Source organism: Lithobates pipiens, unplaced genomic scaffold, assembly GCF_037356315.1.
Source record: "Lithobates pipiens isolate NorthernLeopardFrog02 unplaced genomic scaffold, aLitPip1_a1.2 Scaffold_19, whole genome shotgun sequence".
NCBI lineage: Eukaryota > Metazoa > Chordata > Amphibia > Anura > Ranidae > Lithobates > Lithobates pipiens.
This window is the reverse complement of record NW_027507764.1, coordinates 74113631-74139901: the sequence shown is the minus strand read 5'-3', so window position 1 is coordinate 74139901 and position 26271 is coordinate 74113631. Positions and strand designations below refer to the sequence as shown.

General features: G+C 44.9%; 1 protein-coding gene across 1 annotated transcript in view; it reads right to left on the bottom strand.

Annotated features, from left to right (window-relative positions):
- The window catches only part of LOC143996084 (macrophage mannose receptor 1-like), a 214390-nt gene that overhangs the window by 90104 nt on the left and 98015 nt on the right, over positions 1 to 26271 (bottom strand). Inside the window, exons 14-18 of the mRNA XM_077490909.1 lie at positions 23793 to 23877; positions 17667 to 17811; positions 14437 to 14478; positions 11644 to 11807; positions 8802 to 8869 (exon numbers count right to left, since the gene is read on the bottom strand). Coding sequence (XP_077347035.1) covers positions 8802 to 8869; positions 11644 to 11807; positions 14437 to 14478; positions 17667 to 17811; positions 23793 to 23877 — 504 coding nt within the window. The remainder of the gene's footprint in view (positions 1 to 8801; positions 8870 to 11643; positions 11808 to 14436; positions 14479 to 17666; positions 17812 to 23792; positions 23878 to 26271) is intronic.

The window sequence follows — 26271 nt, the reverse complement described above, 5'->3', positions numbered from 1 at the left end:
CAAAGGGGCTGAGGCCCCCTGGTCGTGGTATATGAAAGCTGTGTTATCTGAGCCGCCTGATAATAAGCTTGTAAATTAGGGAGGCCAAGCCCACCGCGCAATTTTGAGGTATATAGCGTTGATTTATTCATGCGGGGTTTCCCATTACCCCAAACAAAACGGAGAACATCTCCTTGTAACTGTTGTAATTCCCTCCTCGGGACTGCAATGGGTAGGGTCCTAAAATAATAAAGTAGTCTGGGGAGAAACGTCATTTTGATGGAATTGATCCTACCAAACCAAGATAAAGAATAATCCACCCAACATCGAAGATCCTCACGTAAGCGGCGAAAAAGTGGGGGATAATTGGCTTTGTATAAAGTGCCAATCGAGGATGTCAATTGAATACCTAAATAGGGAATAGAAGTTGAGGTCCATTGGAAATGAAAATCGCGTCGCAACTGTTGTTCTATTAAGGGGGGTAGAGAAACATTAAGGGCCATCGTTTTTTGAGTGTTTAAAGTAAGACCGGAAAGTTGGGAAAATCGAAGAAATAGGGATAATAAGTTAGGTAGAGTAATTGTAGGGTTGGTAATATACATAAGAACATCGTCGGCAAACAAAGAACATTTATGTTCCTGCTGTCCACAACATATTCCATAAATTCGGGGATGAGAACGAATCGCTACCGCTAAAGGCTCTATTGCTAACGCAAAAAGTAATGGGGAAAGCGGGCAGCCCTGCCTCGTGCCACGGCCAATGAGAAAAGAGGATGATCTATAACCCCGGATAGCAACCTGGGCCGACGGTTTGCTATAAAGTTTTTGTAATAAGGAAATAAAAACAGGACCAAAACCAAATGCCCCAAGAGTAGTAAATAAATAGTCCCAATTAAGGCTATCAAAGGCCTTATGAAGGTCCAATGAGAGCAATAGCAATTCCCGAGATCCAGGAGCGTCCCATTGGGAGCGAACCGCAGAAATCAAAGCTATGGATCGGCGAATTTGGTCTAAGGTTTGGCGTTGATGTATAAAACCGGATTGGTCTTTATGTATATATTGTGGTAAAAAGGCACCCAATCGTAGTGCTAATAATTTCGTAAGGATTTTGAGATCACAATTAATCAATGATATAGGGCGATAATTAAGAATATCAGTAGTATCTTTGTTTGGTTTAGGTATAACACTAATGTAAGCCCTATTTTCATCTAAAGGTACTTCGCCACCGTCTCGCAAGGAATTCAAAATTACATTTTTAAAGGAATAAAAGTAATTTAAAACTGCTTGCGGTTTTCATGTAATGTCGGGTCCCGGCAACATGGATGAAAATCAGTGAGACAAACAGCATGGGTACCCCCCCCCCCCAGTCCATTACCAGGCCCTTTGGGTCTTGTATGGATATTAAGGGGAACCCCACACCCAAATTAAAAAAAGGAAAGGAGTGGGGCCCCCAGGCCCTATATACTCTGAACAGCAGTATACAGGCGGTGCAAACAAGACAGGGACCGTGTAGGTTTGTTGTTAAGTAGAATCTGTTTGTAATTTTGAACCGTTACATTTTTAAAGTGTAGCTCCAGTCAAAAAATCTATTTTTAAGCTTTTTGGAAAACATAGGGAAGGGTTATCACCCCTGTAAAAAATTTTTGCTGTCTGTGCACCTCTTCAGAAGATTTCAACTCACTTTCTGTTCCAATGACAAATGTTTTTTTTGAAAATTTGGGGTTTTTAGTGAAACAAGGATTGGTGATAAAGCATCAGTGGAGAGGAGACACGTTTTTCCCATATCAACTCTTAAAGGAGAGAATTTCCCTTCCTAGGGGTAGATTTTATCTCACTTCCTGTTTAATAGTAGGGGCCTGCCCTATATGCTCTGCAGAAATTTGACCCTAAGGTGTTGGTGTTGCCACATCACTGTAAGCCCCCAAAGTTACTTGTAATTACATGCACCTGTTGAACAGAGACAGAAAATTTGGGCCTTTGGTGGTGGTGGTGGTGGTGGTGGTGTTGCCACAACACTCTAAGGCCGCGTACACACGGGCGGACTGTTCGCCCAACTTTGTTCGTCAAACAATCTGACAAACAGTCCGCTCAAAATTAGCATGAACGGACTTGACCACACACGATGAACGAACAGTCCGCTGAAAGCGTGCGCGATGACGTGAACGGCACGTACGACGGGACGAAAAATACGACGTCCAATACACTGCAATGCAACCTTCGCTGTATAAATCCTTTCTGAGCATGCGCGGAACTTAGTTTGACGAACAAGCCTACACACGAGCGGACTGTCCGCTCAAACCAAGTTTCAGCGGACTGTCTTACGGGAATTCCGAAAAACTTTGTTCGTCAGACTGTCCGCTGAAACTGTCCGCTGAAGCCCACACACGAGCGGACTGTCCGCCGAAACACTGTTCAGCGGACAAAGTTGGGCGAACAGTCCGCCCGTGTGTACGTGGCCTTAGCCCTCACAGTTACTCTTGGTGGGCGCAGGAATGGGCCCTGCTGTGAAATATTAGATCAAGAATTGTAATTACATGTCCATGTTCAACAGGGACAGAAAAAATGGGCCTTAGGCACTGGTGCCACAACACTGCAACCCCTCACAGATATTGTAGTTGAGCGCAGCAACAAACCCTCCTGCAAAATATTGCATAAAAAATTGTAATAACGCCCCTGTTAAACAGGGGCTGAAAAATTGGGCCTTAGGCACTGGTGCTGGTGCCACAACACTGCAACCCCTCTCAGATACTCTAGTTGGAGTGCAGGAATGAGCCCTGCTGCAAAGTATTGCATTAAACATTGTAAATGCATGCCCCTGTTAAACAGGGGCTGAAAAATTGGGCCTTAGGCACTGGTGCCACAACACTGCAACCACTCACAAATATTGTAGTTGAGCGCAGAAACAAACCCTCCTGAAAAATATTGCATCAAAAATTGTAATTACACACCCCTGTCAAACAGGGGCTGAAGAATTGGGCCTTAGCCACTGGTGGCGGCACCCAGAACCAAAAATGTTCTTACAAGCTATCAGCATGATCATTGAGGAGGAAGAGGATAGTCACTCAGCATAACAGGATAGTCACTCAGCATCAGCATAGGCAGTCTTGAAGGGATCTGACATCTCCAAAAAAATAATTTGGTTACATCAGCATCAGGTGCTTGGTAGCTGGTGGTGATCCAAGACTGATTAATTTTTATGAAGGTCAGTCGATCAACCAAGTTGGTGGACAGACGCACCCTGTGATTGGTTAAAAAAGCCTCCAGCAGCACTGAATGTGTGTTCCGAAAGAACGCTGGATGCAGGACAGGCCAGTAGATCAATTGCATACTGTGCAAGCTCTAGCCAGTGATCCATCCTCAAGACCCAGTAACCCAGAGGATTTTTGGTGGGAAAGGTGTCCAAGTCTGATCTTGCCCCTAGGTATTCCTGCACCATGTAAATCAGACGTTGGTGATGGTTGCTGGAACTGGGCTGTGGACTAAAAAATTGTCTGAACGCATCAGTCAGACGGCCACCTTCTCCACCGCTCCTTCTGTGACTGACCGAAGCCTCAGCAACACCTTGCCCAGGACCAGGAATTTGTAACCTTCCCGTCTCTGGGAACGCGTTGCACAACCTTACCCTTGTAACGTGGATTAAGGAGGGTTGCCAGGCGGTAATGATCCCTCTCCTTGATCCGACGAATACGAGGAGCTTTGCATGATCAGGGAGGCCATGCAGTGTAGGTTAGCTGAGGCATTCGGTCCGGAGTCCTCTGGGTCTATCATGTACCTGGTATTAGAGCCTGATTGGACGAGGAAGGCCTCCCTTACACCTCTGACTCAGGGCTCCTGATAATGTGAATAGAAGGTGCCAGAGTGCAGAGTCACACGAGTGCCAAGGAATCTTGCAGGCAGCAGGGTGGATGTCCTGAATGGCTGCAGAAGATACCAGAAGATCTTGGCAGGCAGCTGGTGCAGGAGACAGCAACAGATAGCAGGGTCAGGCAGGCTTGATCATACACGGCAAGACAGTCAGATGCAGGGTGCAGGCAGGAGTGTAGTCAGGAGACAAGCCAGGTCTGGAACCAGATGATTGCAAACAGGAGCCAAGGGAGAAGGCAGTAGAAGGGTCACAGGACAAGCCAAGGTCAATGCAGGTGGAGTTCAAGGAATGGTCAAAACAAGCCGGGTTAACACAGAGATCAGGACACAGGTTTCACGGGTAACAGAGCACAGAGGAGCTGAGATGAAGCAGCACTGAAGGCAGGCAGTGGTTGGGTTTAAATAATAATGTTTGGTGCCAGTGACAATCACGGGTGTGCACGTGTGCACACAGGCATGTGCATGTGGGCGCATGCGTTGGTGCGCATGGGAATGCGCGACGGCTCCTGTTTGCGCACCAGTTCGCGCATGTGCACTTCTATGCGCCAATGCTCATTTCCTATGAGCAAAGGAAATAAGTGTTCTTCTGCGCTTTGCGTACTTCTAGAGGGACGAACTTGTCTGCTGGTATGTGCACCCTGACAGGGCCACTAAGGACGACATGATCCGCAGCCACCTCCTCCCAGACACGTACAAGTCCATGGGTTTCTTGGGACTGTAAATGATTCCTAAAAGACTGCTGCTGATGCTGGGTGCCAGGCTCCACCTCTATGCTGACACAATCCTCCTCCTTCTCCTCCTGTGTGATTGGCGGGCCAGCAGGGACACTGTCTGGATAAAGGGGGCCTTGAGAGGTAAGGAAGTTCTCCTCTTCCTGCCTCTGTTCTGCCTCAAGTGCCCTGTCCATTATTCCACACAGCATGTGCTCCAACAGGTGGACAAGAGGGACAGTGTCACTGGTGCATGCACTGTCACTGCTCACCATCCTTGTGGCCTCCTCAAATGGTGACAGGAGAGTGCATGCATCCCTGATCAAGCAAAAAACAAGCTCCCTTGACCTTGTCCTGGTGCCGTAGTCACACAGGTACTCATTGATGGCCCTCTGCTGCGTGTGCAGCTGCTGCATGGCCAACGTTGAGTTCCACCTGGTGGGATTGTCACAGATTAGGAAGTTCTTGGGCAGGTTCAATTCCTTTTGGAGCTCAGCCAGCCAAGCACTGGCATTATATGACCGGCGGAAATGCACACAGACTTTCCTGGCCTGCTTCAGGACATCCTGTAAGCCCGGGTACCTGCCCAAGAACCGCTGCACCACCAAGTTAAGGGAGTGAGCCAAACAAGGCACATGGATCAGTTGTCGGCGGGCAGAGAGGAGGTTGGTGCCATTGTCGCCAAACCACCATTCCTGGCTTAAGCTGGTGTGGCGTCAACAACCTCTCAGCCTGCTCCTGCAGAGCTGACATAATATCTGCCCCAGTGTGGCTCCTGTCCTCCAAGCATACCAGCGCAAGCACCGTATGACATCTTTTTGCCTGCATACTTGCGTAGCCCCTTGAATGCCTACGGAGCACCGCTGGTTCTGAGAACAAAGCACAGGAAGAGGACATGGAGGAAGAAGAAGAGGAGGGGATGAAGGAGAGTGAGGTTTGTCAGAATCACCAGTAGTAGCATTTTGGAGGTGTGGTGGCAGAACAACCTCCAACACTACTGCACCTTGTCCTGCATCCTTCCCAGCTGCCAGCAGAGTCACCCAATGCGCAGTGAAAGATAGGTAACGTCCCTGTCCATGCCTGCTGGACCATGAGTCAGTGGTAATATGCACCTTACCGCTTACCGCCCTGTCCAGCGAGGCCAAGATATTGCCTTCCACGTGCCGGTAGAGAGCGGGAATTGCCTTCCGTGCAAAAAAGTGGCATTTGGGAACCTGCCACTGAGGAACCGCACATTCCACAAACTCATGGAAGGGGGCAGAGTCTACCAACTGAAAAGGCAGCAGTTAAAGTGCTAGCAATTTTGCCAAGCTAGCATTCAACCACTGGGCAGGTGGATGGCTGGGAGTAAACTTCTTTCGGTGGTGCAGCAGCTGGGGCAGGGAAATTTGCCTGGTACAATCGGACATCGGTGTACTGATAGCAGATTGCCCGCAAGTACTTGGCTGTGACACACCTAATTCTACACCTTCATTCCTCTCAGTGCAGGTTTCAGAAAGGACTGAAGGTATAGTGGGGTTGAAGATCCCAGATGATGAGGAGCAAGGAGAGGTCCGCCTTGTTCTTTGGTGTGGGTCTTTTAGGTACGCTTGCCAACAAACTGCATGGCAGGTCGATATATGTCTGGTCAAGCATGTGGTGCCCAAGCGGCTGATGTTTTGGCCATGCAATATACGCTTGAGACATATGTCGCAAATAGCAGCGTTGCGATCTGATGCACACGTCTCAAAAAAGGCCCACAAAGAACTTTTGGAATAACGCGCAGAGGCAGCACATGCGGAGCTCTGAGGTGTGATGCAGTCGGTGTGCTGCTCTTAAGCTGGGCTGGATCCTGCCCATTGGAGATGTGCCTCTTCCTCCTCCTCTCTCCTATCAGGCACCCACGTGGAGTCAGTGACCTCATCACCCCTCCCTCCTCATCACTGGAGCAAACCTGGTAGTATGCTGCAGCTGGGGGAACATGATTGTGAAATTGCTGTCCTTCTTGGGCATCCCCTCACTCTGGGCTCACGTTATTGCCTTCCTCTAGCTGGGTATCATCATCAGAACCTTCAAAACGCTGGGCATCCTCCTGGAGCATGTACCCAACACTGTGGTCAAACTGTGGTCAAACAGTTTGGGGGACTCCTCAGGAGGACATGTTGGGGCTGGGGAAGGAGTGACCGATGCCATTTAACCGAGGGAAGAGGCCACGTTGGCAGCTGCTTTGCCAGACAAAGTACCCTGAGCCTGGGTGAGAGAGGATGAGGAGGATGAGGATGGCTTGGTCATCCACTCTACCAAGTCTTCGGCATGTTGAGGCTCAACACGGCCAGCTGGCGAAAAAAAAAAGGACAAGCGTGTCCTTTTTTGTCCGGTTGGAGCCCCTTTACTAACAATCCAATGTTGGTACAGCGATCTACCCTGCTGAGCTATTGTATTTTGACAGGGGGGCAGTCCCCCTTACCAGAACACTGGGCCATTGGCTGAGAGCTCTGCAGTACACATGGGCAAAAATTTGAGCCATTTTTCATTGAACTGACCAATGCGCCTGACATTCAGCCCATGTTCACGGGGATTAATTTAAAGTGTGTGTTAACCCTAAAACCAAATATACAGATCCTGGTCCCTTAAAGCAAATTAAACAGCACAGTGCTTGTGCTGTGTAATCTGCCCCCCTCTAAACTGTAAAAAGAACTCCTGAACCCTCCACTTCCTGTATGCCCTCTCTGAGCTGACCACGAAAATCAGGGCTGCTCAGCCCTGACCACCGAGGTCAGAGTACGTTCCTGCATCATACGCTGCTGTCCCCTCTGCTCTCCTTTCTCCCCCTTACCCCCTCCTTCCTGCCTGTCATCTCCCTCTCTGTGCTCACCCCGCCTCGCCCCCCGCCACTATTCTTGAAAAAAAAAAAAACGTACACTTGTTACTGCCAGCCCTTCTTTTAGAGGCTGGCATAGCACACTATGTAAGTTGTTTTAAAAACAAGCATTCTAAATACCAAATTTGATCTGTCTTCAGGCTGGTCACGTGACTTGTGGCCGCTTTACAGCTACAAGACAGAGCTTTTGCGGAGGAGACAAGCAACCACATGATCTCCCAGGCTGATCTCAGAGGGAGATCACAGCTCCTCCCACAGAAGCCATCCATCGGAGCTGTAAAGCGGCCGCGAGTCATGTGAGTCGGCCTAAAAAGAGCTCAAATTCGGTATTTAGAACACTTGTTTTTAAAAACAATTTACATGGTGTGCTATGCCAGCCTCTAATAGAGGGGCTGGCATAGACTTATAATGCCGCGTACACACGACCAGACTTTCTGGCAGAAAAGATCCGACGGAATCATTCCGTCGGATATTACAAATGGTGTGCGGGCTTTATCTGATTTTTTTCTTCAAAAATTCAGATGGACCTAGAAATAGGAATCAATTTCGATCGGGAAAACCATTCGTCTGTATGCTGGTACGACAGACCAAATACGACGCAAGGGCAGCTATTGTCTATTGGCCATTGAACTCCCTTTTCTAGTCCTGTCATACGTCATCATGTTCAAAATGAACGGACTTTGGTCCGTTCGTGTGTGGGCAAGTCCGTTTAGTCAGAACTCCATCGGAACTCCGTCGGGAAGACTGTCGGACCTTTTCTGCCGGAAAGTCCGGTCGTGAGTACGCGGCATAATGGGTTAACAAACACTTTAACCCCTAATCTAGCATGTAATATTTACCTTATCTCTACAACAGCACATCATTTACCGGTGCTAGACTTGTGAATGGCAAGAGTCACCATCCTAGCAAAAAAATGGTGCCGGGGCAAAAAAAAAAATGAAAGTGGTCTCTATTTCCTTCAGTAGCGGGAACTATAGAGATATTCATTAAATTGAAAATCTGGATGAAACATCTACAAGTACCATGTTAAAAATAAAGCACAGCAAACCTATGAAAAGCTACAAAGAAATTACTTTTTAGGTAAATGTTACAATAACTAATTATCCTGGTTTGCAGTGGGTTGGTGGACTTATAGCTAAAATAATGCTTCCCTCTCAGTGAGAAAAGGGATTATAACTTTTGAGTTGGAAAGTTTCTGATTACAAATATGGAGCTCCTCCAAACATGCACAGATCTCATTATCTTCCACTGGGAAGCACGTACATGTCTCGATTCTCCTACGTCTGATAAAGCCATTCAAACACCACAGACTGAGTATGGCTACAGCAATAGAAACAAACATAGTATATATCCACAAAACACAAATCGGGTTGGGTAGTAGACACCTACTTAAATTCTTTATCCACAGATAAATATAAGCCAATGTAATATGAGGTACTCGTCCCATTCCTTAAAATCTATAGAGGAAAGAGAACAATGCATATAAGTACACAGGTAATACAAAAATCTCAATAACTGTAACTTTATACTTTATTTCATTCTTTAAAGAGGAACTGCAGTCTGCTCACATAACTTGTAATACAAAACATCTTTGCCATTCTGAAGCTTCCCTCCTACCACTTTGCATATTATTTTATATATACTTTGATCCTGTACTTGCCAAATATGCAGCAAAAATCTCCCTCCACCAAGTCTGGCTGCATCCATTTTAGCTGATGCTGTTGCCTGTTCACTTTCTGGATTCACACAGAGGCACATTTCCAGCTATGCATCCCTGCAACTCTCATTGGCCCTCTTATGACTCACCCCCCCCCCCCCCCACCCTTTCCTTCCTGGCAAACTCTCACAAGAGTGAAAGAGAGAGCTGTGCATGATGTCATAAACCTAGGATAATGACCAGACAAGAAACAGGAAATGGGCTGTATAAGGTATTTACTGGCAGAAAAAAAAAGTTTTACTATCCAGAGTTAAAACAACAAGGGCAGAATATTTAATAAATGGAAAGTTGAAAAAAAATGACTGAAGGTCTGTTTTAATCCTTTATTTATTTATCATGCTTAGTACAGAATTTACTGTTTTTTTCTGATGAAGTGACTACCTGGCCCATTAAATAAATTGCTTAATTATGATGAACAAATGATATAAAATCAAATATTAAATGGCTAAATAAGAGACTAAGGCCATGAAAGGGCTCTCTATTGGAAACAATGAGAACTGATGATGGTTGGATGATTGGTCAGATGACTGGATGATCCATATTGAACCAACCATTATTCACTTGACCATGGAAATATTTGATTCAGCAGTGACTTTGGGAGTCTCTTTGCGAGATCCTCCCACCCAGTACTCATTGGTTGGCTTCAGCTGATCATGATTATTATATTGTTTTCACTTTGAACACATTTTATGCCTTTGGATTCCTCAGTAGAACTCCTACCCATTAATATATGTGATATGACTCAGGACTGTCAGACAAAAGATGTACTCCAAGTATTATAGAGATGGACATTTGTCCATCTAAATTTTATAGCATTTGGCTATCATTTTTCAAAGAGGATTCCCCATCATTTTCACAGGATTAGTCAAGCATTAACAGAGGCTATGATACAGTGGATATAATGGTGCAGCTCCATCCCCAAAGAATGAGAAATCCCATATATTAAGGTTGCCCATAGGACCTTAACAGGAGTTGCATCAAACAAAAATAAGTCAACATATTCAAAAAAAAAACATATAAACTTATTGAAATACATAATAAAAAATCTTATACAAATCGCATTAAGGACATGCAGAGAAAACTAACGAGCTCAGGGAAGAAACGGAGTATATGAGCGGGAGCTGATGCGGAGAGCGGGAAGCCAGTGCGGAGAGCGGGGAGCAGTGTGAGTACCTACTGAGGCCTGCTTCTGTATGGGGGTAATTTTGGTATGTGCAAGTGAGAGGGGCAGGCTCAGGGGTGGACTGACAACTCACTGGGCCCCTGGGCAATATGCGATCATGGGTCCTCCTGTGTCCCCGCTCACACTAAAGCCACACCCACACAAAGCAATACCTACATATTTTACTGCCAACATTACATACGTTCATCCTTTCCCCCTTTAGCTGTAGAGGCAGCAGCTGAGAATGTAGACATGCTGCGGCAGGAATTATACACCCTACTGCTTTTGGTGGGTGATCGCGACCGATTCAAGTGAATGGGGCCACGTTGCAAACACCCTGTAACTATGTACAATGCATGTAGTTGCAGTGTTCAAATATGGGATCCAAGAGGTTAAAGCAGGTGATGAGGAGGCGATACAATCGCCGCCTCACTGCCTGCTTTAACCCTTTGCTCACTGTACTGCACAAGGTTGCATGGTATTTGCAGTGCCGCCCCATTCTCTTGATTAAGTGGCAGGCGCTACACATTCCAAGCATTATGGGGTGTATAATTCCTGCTGCAGCTGCGACATATGCACAGCCCACGCCCCCAGTTAAAAGGGATGCAGTTGGCGGGTAAAAACAGGGCTCAACTAAGGTGTTTTACTGCCCCAAACTGCAAATGTAAACAAGGCCTTACTGTCCTTGTCCTAAGCCCCCTATCACAGTTGCTTTTAGGGGACCCCTTGGATGAGGCCAGATAGGGGTCCCTGAGATGAGGGCAGAGAGAGCTCAGTGCTAGATCTTGTTCCAGCACTGCTCTGGGATTAGCACAGATTCCTCGGGAAGACGGAGGTACCTGATGCCTCTTATGGGGCCCCCTACTTGCCCTGGGCCCCCAGGCAGTGCCCGAGTGCCCTAATGGTCAGTCAGGGGAGGCTTGTTTGCCCTCCCCCCCAAAAAATAATAAACACCAGCCGCCACTGTTCCTACATATACTTATCTCCACTTTCTGCCACTCTGCCTGTTGCTATGACTTAAGAGAAATGCCCAGTCTCTAGAGGTATAGGGGTTTATTAGACTTACTTCCCTTCTGTACATGTAACAGTGTTGAGCCTTCTAATTGGCCACTGGTCCACCTGCACAGTCAAGGGCATAAAGAGAATCCCCAGACTTGAGTAGGCCCCAAAGGGGATTAATGCAGAGCTTACAGAGGACTTCATCTTCACACCCAACAGCCAACAGAATGGTGGGGCTGAAGGTAAGGTAAGTAAGCGGATGCTGCCATGGTCAAGGATTTTGAAACCATCTTAGCAGTGGAACTATTGGAACTAATCAAGTGTTCAAATACTTCATAGAGAAGAGTACTTACATATCGCCATAGAAATGTCCCTTCTGCTTTATCATGAATTGTGGCTAAGTCACCAAAATTACGCCTGCAAAAATCTCTTGCCTTTTCCATGGGCACCTCATCATTGCTAATATAATACTGCTTGTCACCTTTGACCAGCCAACCCTCACTGGTCAGGTTAAACTCTGTCAGACAGGGAAGAAAACAAGTCAAAAAATGATTCAAAATGACACAACAATAAAAGTAATAGCACATCTAAAAATTCTGCGCTGCCTGAAAAAAATGTAAGACATTAAGTTACGGAGGTACAATAATGAAAGCAAAGGGAAAAAATTAATAGCCCATTCAAAGATAAAATAAAAAACAGCCTTTGCTGCAATATGCAGGTTTAATTCAGAGATTTCCCCAACTCTACATTTTTCTGCTGCTGGATATCCTCAGTGTGATGGCCAGCTCCATTCAACCCACTTCCTCTGAGCCCAAATCATCCTGGAACCACCCATGCCTGTAAATGGACAGTGAAAGGAGAAGCACCGCAGTAATGGGCTCTTTTCCGATGAACATGGCTCTATTTGCCTTTAGTAAATCCACCCTTCCCGCTTACACAGCGGTGTTTTCATAGGCCGAAAAAAAATGTTCAACTGTAACAACTGTGTGCATGAGGCCAAAAGAGTATGAATAGCCAATGTTTTGTGTCCTGTTTGGGAGACTTCTCTTGGCTCTCTGTCCAGAAGACACAACAGAAAGCGATCTTTTGATAAAGGATTTGATGTGCAAATGGCACAGAGAATGATTGCATAACAATCGTCTGCATTTTACAGCAATCATCTATCATTTTTAAAGGTACACTATATTGTCAAAAGTATTGGGACACCTGCCTCGCACATGAACTTTAATGGCATCCCAGTCTTAGTCCGTCTGCAGGTGGGGGGCTTATCAGAATCTGGAAGCCCCCTTTAACAAGGAGACCCCCAGATCCCGGCCCCCCTATGTGAATAGGTATCAGGTACATTGTACCCCTACACATTCACCAAAAAAAGTATCAAAAACAGTAAAAATTACAAGAGACAGTTTGGGACAAATCCTTCATTAAAAAATAAAAATGTCCCTCAATGTAAATCCATCCTCCATCATGCTGCCTGACGAACCAAGAAAGAAAAAAAACACAACAACTCCACCTCCATGGGAGGCTCCCTGCCGACTGAAGCCTCTTTGCAATGACAGCTGTTATATAGCTGAGGGCGAGGCCACCCAGTGATGTAAACGGGTGACCCTGCCCCCTCTGACACCACGTGACGTATAACAGCTGTCATCACGAAGAGGCTTGAGTCGGCGATGGATTTACATCACGGGACATTTTTTTTTTTTTATTAAAGGATTTGTCCCAAACTGTCTCTTGTAATTTTTACTAATTTTGACACTTTTTTGGGTGAATGAGTAGGGATAAATGTACCCAATACCCATTCACATAGGGGGAGCCAGGATCTGGGGGTCTTCTTGTTAATGGGGGCTTCCAGATTCCGATAAGCCTCCTGCCCACAGACCCCCACAACCACCAGACAAGATTCCGATAAGTCCCCTGCCTGCAGGCCTGAGGCCCTTGTCCCCATCAACATGGGGACAAGGTGTTTTGGGGGGGACCCCAAAAGCACCCTCCCCATGTTGAGGGCATGTGGCCTGGTAAAGTTTGGGGGGGGGGGCGCTCTCCCGCCCCCCCTTTTCCTGTGGCCTGCCAGGTTGCTTGCTCGGATAAGGGTCTGGTATGGTTTTTGGGGGGGACCCCTACGGCATTTTTTTTTACATTTTGGCACAGGGTTCCCCTTAAAATTCATACCAGACCTGAAGGGCCTGGTATGGATTTTGGGTGGACCCCTGTGCCATTTTTTTTTTCAATTTGGCATAGGGTTCCTCTTAAAATCCATACCAGACTTGAAGGGAGGTGGAGAAGGGTTCAGGAGGAGGGGGTCTGCCAGGTTGCGTGCTCGAATAAGGGTCTGGTATGGATTTTGGGGGGATCCCTACACCATTTAAAAAAAAAATTGGCACAAGGTTCCCCTTAATACCCATACCAGACCTGAAGGGCCTGGTAATGGACTGGGGGGAGGAACCCATGCCTTTTTTTAATGACTTTTATCTATATTGCCGGGATCCAACAATTCATTACAGCCACGGGCAGTTTTAAATTACTTTTTTTCCTTTAGAAATTTCATTTTGCTGTGGTATTGTTCGAAACATGGTGAAAATGCGCTATTTTACAGGCATACTAAGGACACCCCCCCCAGGCATGATAGTTAAAGGAATATTTAATTTTTATTGTTTCACTTTAAGCATTATTAAAATCACTGCTCCTGAAAAAACTGACATTTTTTAAAACTTTTTTTGCATTAATACATGTCCCCTGGGGCAGGACCCGGGTCCCCAAACACTTTTTATGGCAATGACTTGCATATAAGCATTTCAAATGAGCACTTTTGATTTTTCATGTTCGTGTCCCATAGACTTTAACGGTGTTTGCGTGTTCATACAAATTTTTTCCTCTTCACATGTTCTGGTGGGGTGTGTTCGGCTCATCCCTAATGGTCACCAGGACAGACAGAAAGGGTCATATCTACCTAGCTGGGACAAAGACAACAATAAAAAGAGAGAGGACATCTAATTCATCTACACTATCCAAGGACTATAAGCTCTTCTATATCCACTGCCGTTCCCTACATAAAACTAGAGGCAAGTAGACATTAAAAAAGTAAGTTCTCTGAACAACTCTCTTACAACAAGGTTGCGCTGTGTGCCTCTTTACATACAAAAAGTTCTTACCAGGATATGGTGTACTTGTGGGTTCTGGCATTAATGCTGCACCTGATGATGATAATGATGATGAGAGAAAGCAAGCATGTTAAAATCAGCTTTTCCAGGAAAAGAACAGATTTTTCCCCCTCTATTTCTAAATAAATTGAAGCATATTAAAGAAAAACACTTTGCTCATTCAAGGAAAAAGTGAAAGGTTCTTTTGAAAGCCCAGGTGGCCAGCTTACTCTGCGATCTCTGGCCACTGCACGCCTATGCCTCAACCCTGAGTCTAAATCTCATGTTAACTCTGTCTCAGACAGTACTGGGTATGTTAACAGAGTAATGGCATGCTTCCCTCCATGCTTACAACCTGCTGCTGAGGCCTGAAACTTATGAACTCCTCTGAATCTACAATTTTTATTAGGGTTGCACAGATACCAGTATCGGTACAGATACTAAGCATTTTCATGAGTATCCGCACTCGTGAAAATGTTCCGATACCTGGAACTGATACTTTCAGGCTCTGTTTGTTTCAGCTGTTAGCGGGATTCCCCCCACCGACAGCTGAAATGTAAAAAGACAAAAACAAAAGAAAACCCTATCAATTATCAATTGTTAAGGAGCGGGAACACTGTGTCCTTAACAACCGATGACTCATTCAGCTGTCAGTGGGGTTCCCCTGTTGACAGCTGAAATATAAATGAAGTCCAGGCAATTGACGCTGTCAAAAAAAAAAAGAAAAGCAAAAAAAGTCAGCAACATTGCTCAGCTGCTGAAACAGAAAGATAAAAAGAAACGTTGTTTCTTTTTTTTATCTTTCATTTTATTTATCCACAGATCAAAGGGATGAACTTTGATCTGCAGATGAAGTCAGTTTAAAGCAACCTGTCAAGTAAAAAAAAATGTTTTGTTTGTTAATAAATGTTCCTCTGTTTAACCTCTTATTAATCCTTAATGGAGTTGTAAACCCTCGTGTTTTTTCACCCTAATGCATAGGATGAAAAAACTTCTGACACTGATACCCTCTCTGCCCGGGTTCTCGGCTCTTGATTGGATAGATGGATAGCAGCGCAACCATTGGCTTCTATAATATAAACTATTAATTAGGCTCCTTTCACACTGGGGCACCCATGCCGTCGGCAGTAACGCGCCGCTATTTTTAGCTGTGCTTTGCTGTCGTTTTTGCAGGGGTTTTCAGCCACTAGCAACCGAAAAAGGGATAAAACGACCCGCAAATCGGCGCTTTTCTGGCGGTTCAGCATTCAGTTCAATGGGCAGGAGTGGTTTAGGAGCTGTCTATGCACCGCTCGAAAGATGCTGCTTGCAGGAGTTTTTTAACGTCCTGCAAGCGCATCGCTGCAGTGTGAAAGCCTTCCGGCTTCTACACTGGAGAGACAGGAGAGGCACTTTACAGGCGCTATGTAGGCCCTATTTTTAACATTGTAGCGTCTGTAAAGCACATCAGTGTGAAAGGGGAATAAATAAAACATTTTTTTTTTTTGCTTTGTTTGTTTAACCTTTAACATATATTTACATGTTTCAAAATTAGGCAAAAATAAATATATTTCATTTGTAAATAACTTTTGAATTTGTACCACTGCTGACAGCTAAAGTGTAAAACAAAACAGTTTCGGTAAGTATTGGTAACTTGTATCGGCAAGTACTTAAAAAGAATGTATCGTTACTCGTACTTGTTGTAAAAAAAATGGTATTGGTGCATCCCTAACTTTTTTTTTATCCCAAACAACACTTTAGGCCCTGATGCAGAAGGGCACTGAACATACTTCTGAAATGTTATGGCTTTTTAACCACTTGGGATCCGCGCTATTGCCAAATGACGGCATTAGCGCGGACCTACATTTCCGGGACTACGTCTATTGACGTCGTCCCGTGTACGAGCGGCCTGCGTGCCCCCTGAGGGGCGCGCGCGGCGCGCTCTGTGATCGGCGAGTCCATGAGACTCGCCTGATCACCGATCCGTGCAAGGGGTCGATCCCGACCCCTTATTACGTGATCAGCTGTCAGCCAATGACAGCTGATCATGTGATAGAACGGAGCCGGTAATCGGCTATTATTCCTCCTCGCGCTGACAGCGCGAGGAGAAAAAAAAAAAGCCGATCACCGGCGGCCGTGATCGGGACATCAGTCCCGATCACGGCCATCAATACAAGGGACCACCTGCCAGTGCCCACCTGCCCCCCGTCAGTGCCCCCCGTCAGTGCCCCCCGTCAGTGCCCATAGTGCCCACAGTGCCACCCACAGTGCCACCCCACAGTGCCACCCCACAGTGCCACCCACAGTGCCACCCACAGTGCCACCCAATCTGCCTCAAAGGTGCTGCACCCCAGTGCCGCCCATCAGTGCCCAGCAGTGCTGCCCATCAGTGCCCAGCAGTGCCGCCCATCAGTGCCCAGCAGTGCCACCTATCAGAGCCACCTATCAGTGCCACCTATCAGTGCCCATCAGTCCCATCTATCTGTGGTACCTATCAGTGCCCATCCGTGCCACCCATCCGTGCCACTTATCCGTGCCACCCATCCGTGCCATCTTATCTGTGCCCATCTTTGCCCATCAGTGCCGCCTTATCTGTACCCATCGGTGCCGCCTTATCTGTGCCTATTAGTGCCGCCTTAACTATGCCTATCAGTGCCCACCAGTGCAGCCTATCAGTGCCCATCAATGCAGCCTATCAGTGCCCACCAATGCAGCCCATCAGTGCCCACCAATGCAGCCTATCAGTGCCGCCTAATCAGCGCACTTCAATGAAGGAGAAAAATGACCCGTTTGCAAAATTTTATAACAAACTATTAAAACATGATTTTATTTTTATTTTTTTTTGCATCTTTTTTTGTTTGTTTAGCAAAAAATAAAACTCAGAGCTGTAACTAAATACCACCAAAAGAAAGCTCTATTTGTGGGAAAAAAATGATAAAAATTTCATTTGGGTACAGTGTTGTATGCCCGCGCAATTGTCATTCAAAGTGCATCAGCGCTGAAAGCTGAAAATTGGTCTGGGACTGAGGGGGGGTTTAAGTGCCCAGTAAGCAAGTGGTTAAACCCTGGACGTGTATGATGAAAAAAATAATTTTGGAATGTAAGAAAGTGAAGAAGAAAGTGTAAGAATGTAAATAGAGAAAGCAATAAGTTTATAGACACTACTAAAAAAACAAGCTTACAATATTAGCAGTGTGATAATATCACTTAACTGCCTACGCTGTAGACTATAAAATTGGTTCTACATATGTTCAGCTTTTTACCTTTTTTTAGCTCACAGATCCAATCTCTTGGATGTTCGCAGTTCTGGTCATTCCACAGCATTTGGTACGGAAGTTTCAGCTCTCCACACAGTTCCGAATCTCCATGGTTGTTGGGTTCTCCATGAGCCCAATTTTCATAAGTTAGCTAAAGGACACAGAGAAAGAGATCAACAACCATAAGCAGCACTAATCATTTTAGGTACCCAAAGTGGAATTTATTCTCATGTCCTTCAACACGGCCCACTTACATTCACCGAGCAATTTATTAAGAACACTATACTAATACTGTGTAAAACCTCTGTTTGCTCTCATCACTGCATTCAAGTGATATTAATCCCTAAGCACTAGGTTTCTAAGCACTTTCAGCAACTGATTTATTCACAGAATATACAGCTTCTTTATTTTTTAATATTTGCTTATGTTCCAGTTTAAGTTGATGCCATAATCACTGCCCCATGTTTCTTGTTTTAGGGTGGCTCCTTTCTCTTGCAACATATGATGGAGCCACCCTTGCATGAAGAGACTGGAGTTGTGTCTCGCTATACTGTGTGCATCAATAGAAACCACACAACCCACTTCCTCTCTATCTTCTTTAAACTAACAGTCTGGCTGGAGACTGCACTGTTCACTGTGAAGACTGGAAGTTCAGGGAAGCAGCACTAATGCCACGTACACACGATCAGAATTCCGGCCAGAAAAAGACAGATGAGATCTTTTCATTGCAAAATACGACCGTGTGCATGCCCCATCAGAATTTAGCTGTCTGAATTTCTGCCAGCTAAAATATGGACTTCCTGGCCTCCAGATTCAACATCAAACTAGATAGGGTAGGTAAGGTGCAGTGATCCTCTGGTGGAAACAGTGGATTCTCTGGTGGCTCAGTGGGATCAGTAGTTTGATCTATGCCTTTTCTACCCTGAAACTCCTTCCTCTTCTGCCCCACGGGATTAAGATGGAGGGTGTTCTAGTGATACTCATGGCCTTGGCAGATGTCGCACTCCAATCTGATCATTCTCTTGGCAGATTCTTCATAGACTCTTCCAGATTGACCTGCTCTTCCTTTCCAAGGACCAGCTTACCCCCAACCCCCCCCCCCCCCCCCCCGCTCCACAGTCATTGCATTTGATGGCTAAGCTGTTAGAATAGGGATATTGTGGCAGTAGCTGAGATGTGACATGATCTAGAGAAGTATGCAATTGTAGATATAGTTTAATTCTGTGCTATTAAAGATACAATATTCACAGTATTCACTAATTAGTCATAAACATATGCTTTACAATTAGCAATTGAAAGGAAAGAGCAAGCTTCTAGGCTCGAGTTAACAATTATCCCTTCCATGCAGACATAGATTCTCACCTTACCAAGGCCTCAAAGAAGACTACTAGCCATTTTGGCTATAAGAATCAGCAGGGGGCATGCACAAGGCCCCAAATGGTCTGCCAACTTTGATTTATATCCACACATCTAAGGAATCTATTTTATCTTTCATAAAGTGCAAATATTAGTTGCAGAGAGATGAAAATAATTCCTTTTGATCGTACACATGTTGGGCTATGTGTACATGTAAATCTGTATTTGTAGCACATTTAGAATCTATGAGAAACACACAAAACTGTTATATGGTGCTGGATTGCAGCAGCTGTTTCTTACTGTCATGCTTGGACTGATGTGCTGGTGTCAGAAAACCTATCCTTGACAGAGTGACCAGTGCTGTTTCGGGCCAAATCAACATTGATAACTTCAGAATACAGAACCATCCTGTGGGCTGGGAAAGGAACACCTCCCAGGGTTGATTGGCCAAGGGCTGAAGTCCAGCTCACATCCATAGTTCAATAAATGGAGAAACATGGGATATGGACAGTGTGATTTCCACAAAGCCGGTCTCTCTGACTGGGAAATTATGGACATTTTGGCATGCTTCTGCCAAAGGATAAACTTTGGTAAAGTTTATTTCTGTTTTTATTCCTTTTCATTTTCATAGTGAATAGCCAACTGTTTATGTCGTTTTAGTATTTTTTGCAACTCTTTTTCTTGTATATAGTTTTTAGGCACTGCCTACTTTTGGGATATTACATTATAAAATGATTAAGTGACTTCTGTGTTCTAAGCTAGGGTATCTCTGGAGAGATTGTTGCATTGTAGTGTCTATGTGCTCAGTCTAAGTTCATTGGCAATTAGACATGTGCATTCGTTTTCATCCAAATGCATTTTCGTCCGAATTTTGGGTATTTTCGTTATCGTTTTAACAAACGATAACGAACGGGCACAATCCGAAAACCGAAAGATCCGAAATAAAAAAAATGCTTTATTTTCATTTTAGTTGTGACAACAGTTCGATATAGATAGGAGGTTCGACATGACACTGACAATAGCAATCTGTGTCCATCAAACCTATGGTCGAATGTGCCTAACCTTAGCTCTATTAGTCCAAGATTATTCTACATAGAGAGAAAAGATGCGACATTATAGAGATAATAGCAAATAAGGTTGAATGTGCCTAACCTAACTCTATTAGTCCAAGATTATTCAACATAGAGAGAAAAGATTCAACATGAAGATTCGACAAAGCAGTCACCGCGAGCGGACATTTATGGTCAAATGCTCCGCCCATAGGCTATAGAAGAATTCTAATGTTGGTTGACTAAATATAATTATTACTAGTGTCATACAACATTAGAATTCTACTATAGCTTGTAGGCGGAACATTCAACTGGAAATGTATAATTGCGGAGTCATACAGTTTAGCCGCTCCCTCGAATCTTCTTAGAACATTCGACAGACACCATGAGCCTTCAATGACAGATTCAACCTTAATTATTTCGGATTTTTGGACAAATGCATTTTTTAACTAAACAAAATAAATAAAAACGAATTTCGGGAGTAACTAAATAAATGTATTTTTCGGACGAAAAAAGAAATTCAGAAACAAAATATTTCAGTGTGCACATGTCTATTGTCAATCTGTATGCAATTACACTGTGTGTTGGCAGATTGCATTCAGATTGTAAACTAGCAGATCTGCCAGATGGAGATTTGTGTGTGTGTGTGGTTGCCTAGCAGACCAGTCTGTGGACAAACTGTTGGGTGGTGGCATTCTATTGTTTGTTGTGTTCTGGTGTGTGGACAGTGGGAAGAGTGATTAACACCAGGGTTCTAGCTTGAAGGATAGCTGGAGGAAACCAGCGATAATTGCTAGCCTGCTCCCTAACCCTTAGCATGCACCAGATTGTATGTAAGATTTGTATCACGTCTTCTTTTCTCTGTTCAAAGTATAGTTGTTCTACACTTTTAGGGGAGCAGCTTTTTTTAGTTTTATAATTTATGTGTATTTTCTGTTTCACTTATTGGCGCAAGGTACCTTTTTAGTTCAAGATTCGTATCTGCCTGTGTGTGGTTAGCCATTTGCATTGGAGTGGAGTCTGCCTCTAGTGGTGGCTAGAGGTAGTGTGGGCTGTGAAAGCGTATCAGGGCCAGTCCTAATGCTTAGAATAAGGTACCTCATTTCCTCATACCCAAGCCAAGGACCACCTCAAATGGAAGGCATACTTTGCCTGGTGTGAGGACTTTGTACAGGGTATCTCTTATGTAGCCCCATGACTCCAAGGGATTTTAATTTGTCTTTTTCGTCACTTTAAAAACCACCCTTTGAACGTATAAGAAATATTCCTCTTTCCACGCTTACTCACAAGGTTGTTTTTCTTGTTATCATCATCTCTGTAAGATGTGTGACTGTGCTGGTGGCCTTTGTTTTGTAAAGAACCGTTTCTGAGTACCTACTTCATTCCTAAGGTGGTTTTGGCCTTTCATCTCAACCAGTGCATTGTTTTTCTGTTTCTTTGTTCAGTTCCAATGCATCATCTGTATGTAGTTCTCGCAGCCACTGCTTCCATCAGAAAGGCTCACTCTGTTATTCTCATTTCTGGTGGCTCCTGTAAAGGGGAACATGCTTCTCGTTCTACCATTTTTTGGTGGTGAAGACAAATAATTTTTCAAGCTTAATGATCTCAAGGATTGGGTTCTAACTGTAGCCAGGTGCTTGACTAGAGAAAGAAAATTATTTAGGACACTGTGCTGCAGTGCTTTCTGTGTCTCCCAATGTCCTTAAGCTGAAAGGGTAAAAACAACATTGCCTCCATCCACCAGGGGGAGCTGACCATCAGAAGGCCCTCAAGAGACTTGATGGTTGGCAGCACTGAATCATGTGAGATGAAGGAGTAGAAAGAAACGTTACTATGGCAATTGTTGGACTTTTGGACTACAATTCACAATGCGAGCCGGATATTAAAAAAAAGAGAGAGAGAGCTATATTTTCACAGGCTGAATACCAAAGGATTTCCCATTGCTGCAAGGAGACTGAGGTGTGCACATTGCTGTTCCTTTGTGTACATCAACCTGCTACAAGCCTGCTGAGGAGTGGGACCAGAGATGCTCCAGGTAAATCCAGAAGTGAGTTGACATTTGAAGAGCGGGACTCCTGTTGCTTACATTTAAGCATGCATAACCTTGCACCAGGAAGGACACATGAAATTTATGTAAGGCATCAGCCCACCATCTGCAGTGCGAGCTCTGCTTTTCCTCCAGGGGCTTCTGGGTGTAACTTGTCACTTCTAGGTGTAAGCAGTGGGGCTACAGGAAGTGATGTCATTCTGCTGTTCTGAAAGTTGAGACAGAACAACAGAGAACACAATCTACCAAGCAGCTTGTCAGGATCTGGGCTTGAACCTGACCTGCTGGACAGCTCCCTGATCTATTGAACAATCCTACCTGATCCATTGGACAACCCTGCCTTGTGTCTTAATTGTTGTTGAACCTTGAACTCCATGCTCCTCCCATGAACTTCCTATATAAGCCTTATCTCAGCACTTCCTCTTTGCTAGGTTATTGTGCCCTCTCAGCCAGTGCCATGCTCTTGTCTTCCCTGCTGCCGTCTGTATTTTGCTACCACTTTTGATCGACCCTTGGCTTGTTCCATTACTACTCTACTGCCTGATCCCAACCTGCAACTACTCGTTACTGACCTTTTGGCTTGTTTACTGACCATGCTGCTGTTTCATCCGCAACTGGACCCCGGCTTGCTCACACCCTTGTGGGGCAAACCTGAGGACCGCAACCTAGTACCGACATGCAGCTAAATCCATCTCCACCATCAGGAGCTCTGGTGAACACCGGTTAGTATTTAGACTCCGCACCTCAGATGAGCCTGTGTCATCTGCCAAGGTGACTGCCTGTGTACCTATCCTGCTGGTCAGTGGTAGTCCTGCAACTGCTGTAGCAACTGGCCTTCAAGCCAGACGCCTGATCGTGACACAGCTCCTTCTAGAATAGCCCTACAAAACCTTTCCTGTCAAGGCACACTCTACTAGATCAGTTCGGTTTCAAGCAACTTTTCCCAGATTTTCAAGGCTGCCACTTGGTCCTCTGTACACACATCCTCCAGTTCCCCCAGGTGAATGTTTAGGCCTTATCTGATGCCAGATTTGGGTGTAAGATCCTTCCGCCCCAAGTTCTGTTGTTTTGTGTGAGCCTGTTAACTTTTTTTATACTGTTCCCTTGGATTGCTTTATTGCTTTTGGATGTCCCAGTTGTCTGCTCGGTGAAGCATAAAAAAAATAGGATCTTACCATAAACCTGCAGTGCTTTTCTAGGCATATTGGGGGTGTGAGTTATACTAGGTTGGCAACTTTTTTTATTGTTTGTTTGACAGTCTCTATATCCTCCTGTAGACGGCAGTATAACCCAAATGTCCCTGAATCCTGTTTCCTTTAACAAACTTCAATAAATTAATTTACAATAAGTAAAAAAATTATTTTTTTGTTACATGTTGTAGTTCACTGTGGCAGCTGCAGCTTGCTTGACACATGGCACAAGGAAAACTGGAAGCAGAAGGTGTGCTTGCAAACAAACGCACAGGACCCACATGCAAATATGCAGAGAAACAAGAGTACATGGACAACTGACATTAATCAGTTTGACTTTTTGCAAGAGCCTGCAGTCTACGATTTTCTGAGAGGCTAAATCGTTAAGTGGCTATAGTAGTTATTTTTTTTGTTGGGGGGGGGGGGGGGGGTTTATTCACAATCTATATATTAAATATGATGTACAGCAAACACACACAAAGTGACTTACAGGCGAACCGTCCGACCACTGAAAGCCTTCTTCGGGATCGTTGTTCACTAGACCAAACCACACATTGTTCAGTGCACCAAATTTTCTGGAAGAACCGATAAAAAATGTCACTATAACTTATCTTCCTTTACTGTACTTCCAAAGTAATGTAAAAAAGTTTTATATATATATATATATATATATATATATATATATATATATATATACACTTTACACTTTTTAGGCTCCATGCACCCTGGTCTTAAAAAAAGGACAGTTCTTACGACAGAAAAAAACGCTCATATAGATCTTTCTTTTTTCTGCAGATTGTACATGAGTTTAGGAGAGTTTTAAATTTTTTTCTAATAAACTCCAATTATAAATGCAAAATGCCTCTAAACACTGAGCTTAAAATATGCCTGTAATTGTCCTAATGTGCATGGACATATAGGACAACAATGAGCTGCTTCTACAGGCAGAACACAAAACTCCTGTAGTAGCAGTGATTTTTTTAAGCCAGTGTGCATGGAACCTAAGGCCTCATGTACACTGTTGCTGGTAAACGGATGTTCAGAGGCAGTTGGATGCTTTTTTCAGCTGCCCCTGAAATCATCCAATGTTATCTTATCAGTACATGATGTACACTGGTTCGTTTAATGTCGTTTTTAGGCAGTTGAGTTTAGAGGCCTTTTTTGGAAAGCAACCGCTTCTAAACGCGGCTAAACCTGGTAACTCACGTCTAGCCGCATTTCGTTTGCAAGTAGGGTTGCCACCTGTCCAGGATTCACCCGGACAGTTCGGGTTTGGAATCTTGTGTCCAGGTTTCAGTCTGCCTGAAACCCGGACACATTATTTAGACTGGGCTCTGGCTCCCCAAGTAACTGAGATACAGTGGAACCTTGGATTAGGAGCATAATCCGCTCCAGGAGAATGCTTGTATTTTAAAGTGAGTCAATGGAAATAAAGATAATTCATTCTGCATTTACTTCTATTGCATGCAATACCGCATGTGGCCCGAGGTGGGGGGCACCGAAAATACTCTGTGATAGCTCGGCTGAACTCGGCTGAACTCGGAAAGTCTTAGGGAAGGCTCAGAAACACACAGGAACTGAGTATTTCTGAGTGATTCTGAGTATTTCCAAACTGTTCCAAGTGTCACTGGTGCCCCCGCACCTCTGGCGAAATGCGGTACTGCACACCCCATTAGCTTGAATCCTCCTAGTTTTGCAAGACAATGCTAGCAAACCGAGTCAGAATTGAAAAAAAAAAAAAAAAGTTGCTTGTCTTTCAAAATGCTTGTTAACTGCATTACTTGTTAACCGAGATTCCACTGTAGTCGCACAAAAATCTGTTGCCATTCGGGAGCTGCAGATCGCTGTCGGGGGGGGGGCAGGTTTGGCATCACTGGAGGGGACCATGATGTCAGAAAGAGCAGTTTGGCCACACCCACTGTTTGCTGCAGCGAGCTGCATTACCACCACTCTCCTTGGGGCACCCAAAGGTGTCCCAGGTCTTTTATAACCCTATTGTGTATACCACGAAAAATAATATACCCTGTGCTGCTAAAGTGTTCGGGTTTGGCTTAAAGAAAAGGTGGCAACCCTATTTGCAAGTGTTTTTAATTTTTGGCTATTTTGAAAAAAGAAATAAATCATTTTTATCTTTTTTTAATTCTAAACGCAAACGTCGCTAAAAGCGGCATGTAAACGTGGCAAAGCGGACGTTTTAAACGTGGGTTACTATCTGTCAAGTTATATCGTTCACGAGAGGTTGTAAAAACGTCCCATATACATTAAGCCTGAAGCCGCATACACACGGGCGGACTGTCTGGCCAACTAAGTCCGTCAGACAATCCGACAGACAGTCCGTCCTACTTTTGAATGAACGGACTTGACCACACACGATGAACAGACAGTCCGCTGAAAGCTTGCGCAATGACGTGTACAGCACGTACGACGGGACTAGAAATAGGAAGTCCAATACACTGCAATGCAACCTTCGGCCGTATAAATCCTTTCTGAGCATGCGCCATACTTAGTCCGTCCAACTTGCCTACTCACGAGCAGACTGTCCGCTGAAACCAAATTTGGACGGACAATATTACGGAAATTCCGAAAGACTTAGTCCGCCAGACTGTCCGCTGAAAAAGTCCGCTGAAGCCCACACGAGCGGACTGTCCGCTGAAACACGTTTCAGCGGACTAAGTTGGACAGACAGTCCGCCCGTGTGTACGCGGCCTTAGGCCGCGTACACACGGGCGGATTGTCTGCCCAACTAAGTTCGTCAGACAATCCGACAGACAGTCCGTTCAAAATTTGCATGAACGGACTTGACCACACACGATGAGCAGACAGTCCGCTGAAAGCGTGCGCGATGACGTGTACAGCACGTACGACGGGACTAGAAAAACGACGTCCTATACACTGCAATGCAACCTTCGGCCGTGTAAATCCTTTCTGAGCATGCGCCATACTTAGTCCGTCCAACTTGCCTACACACG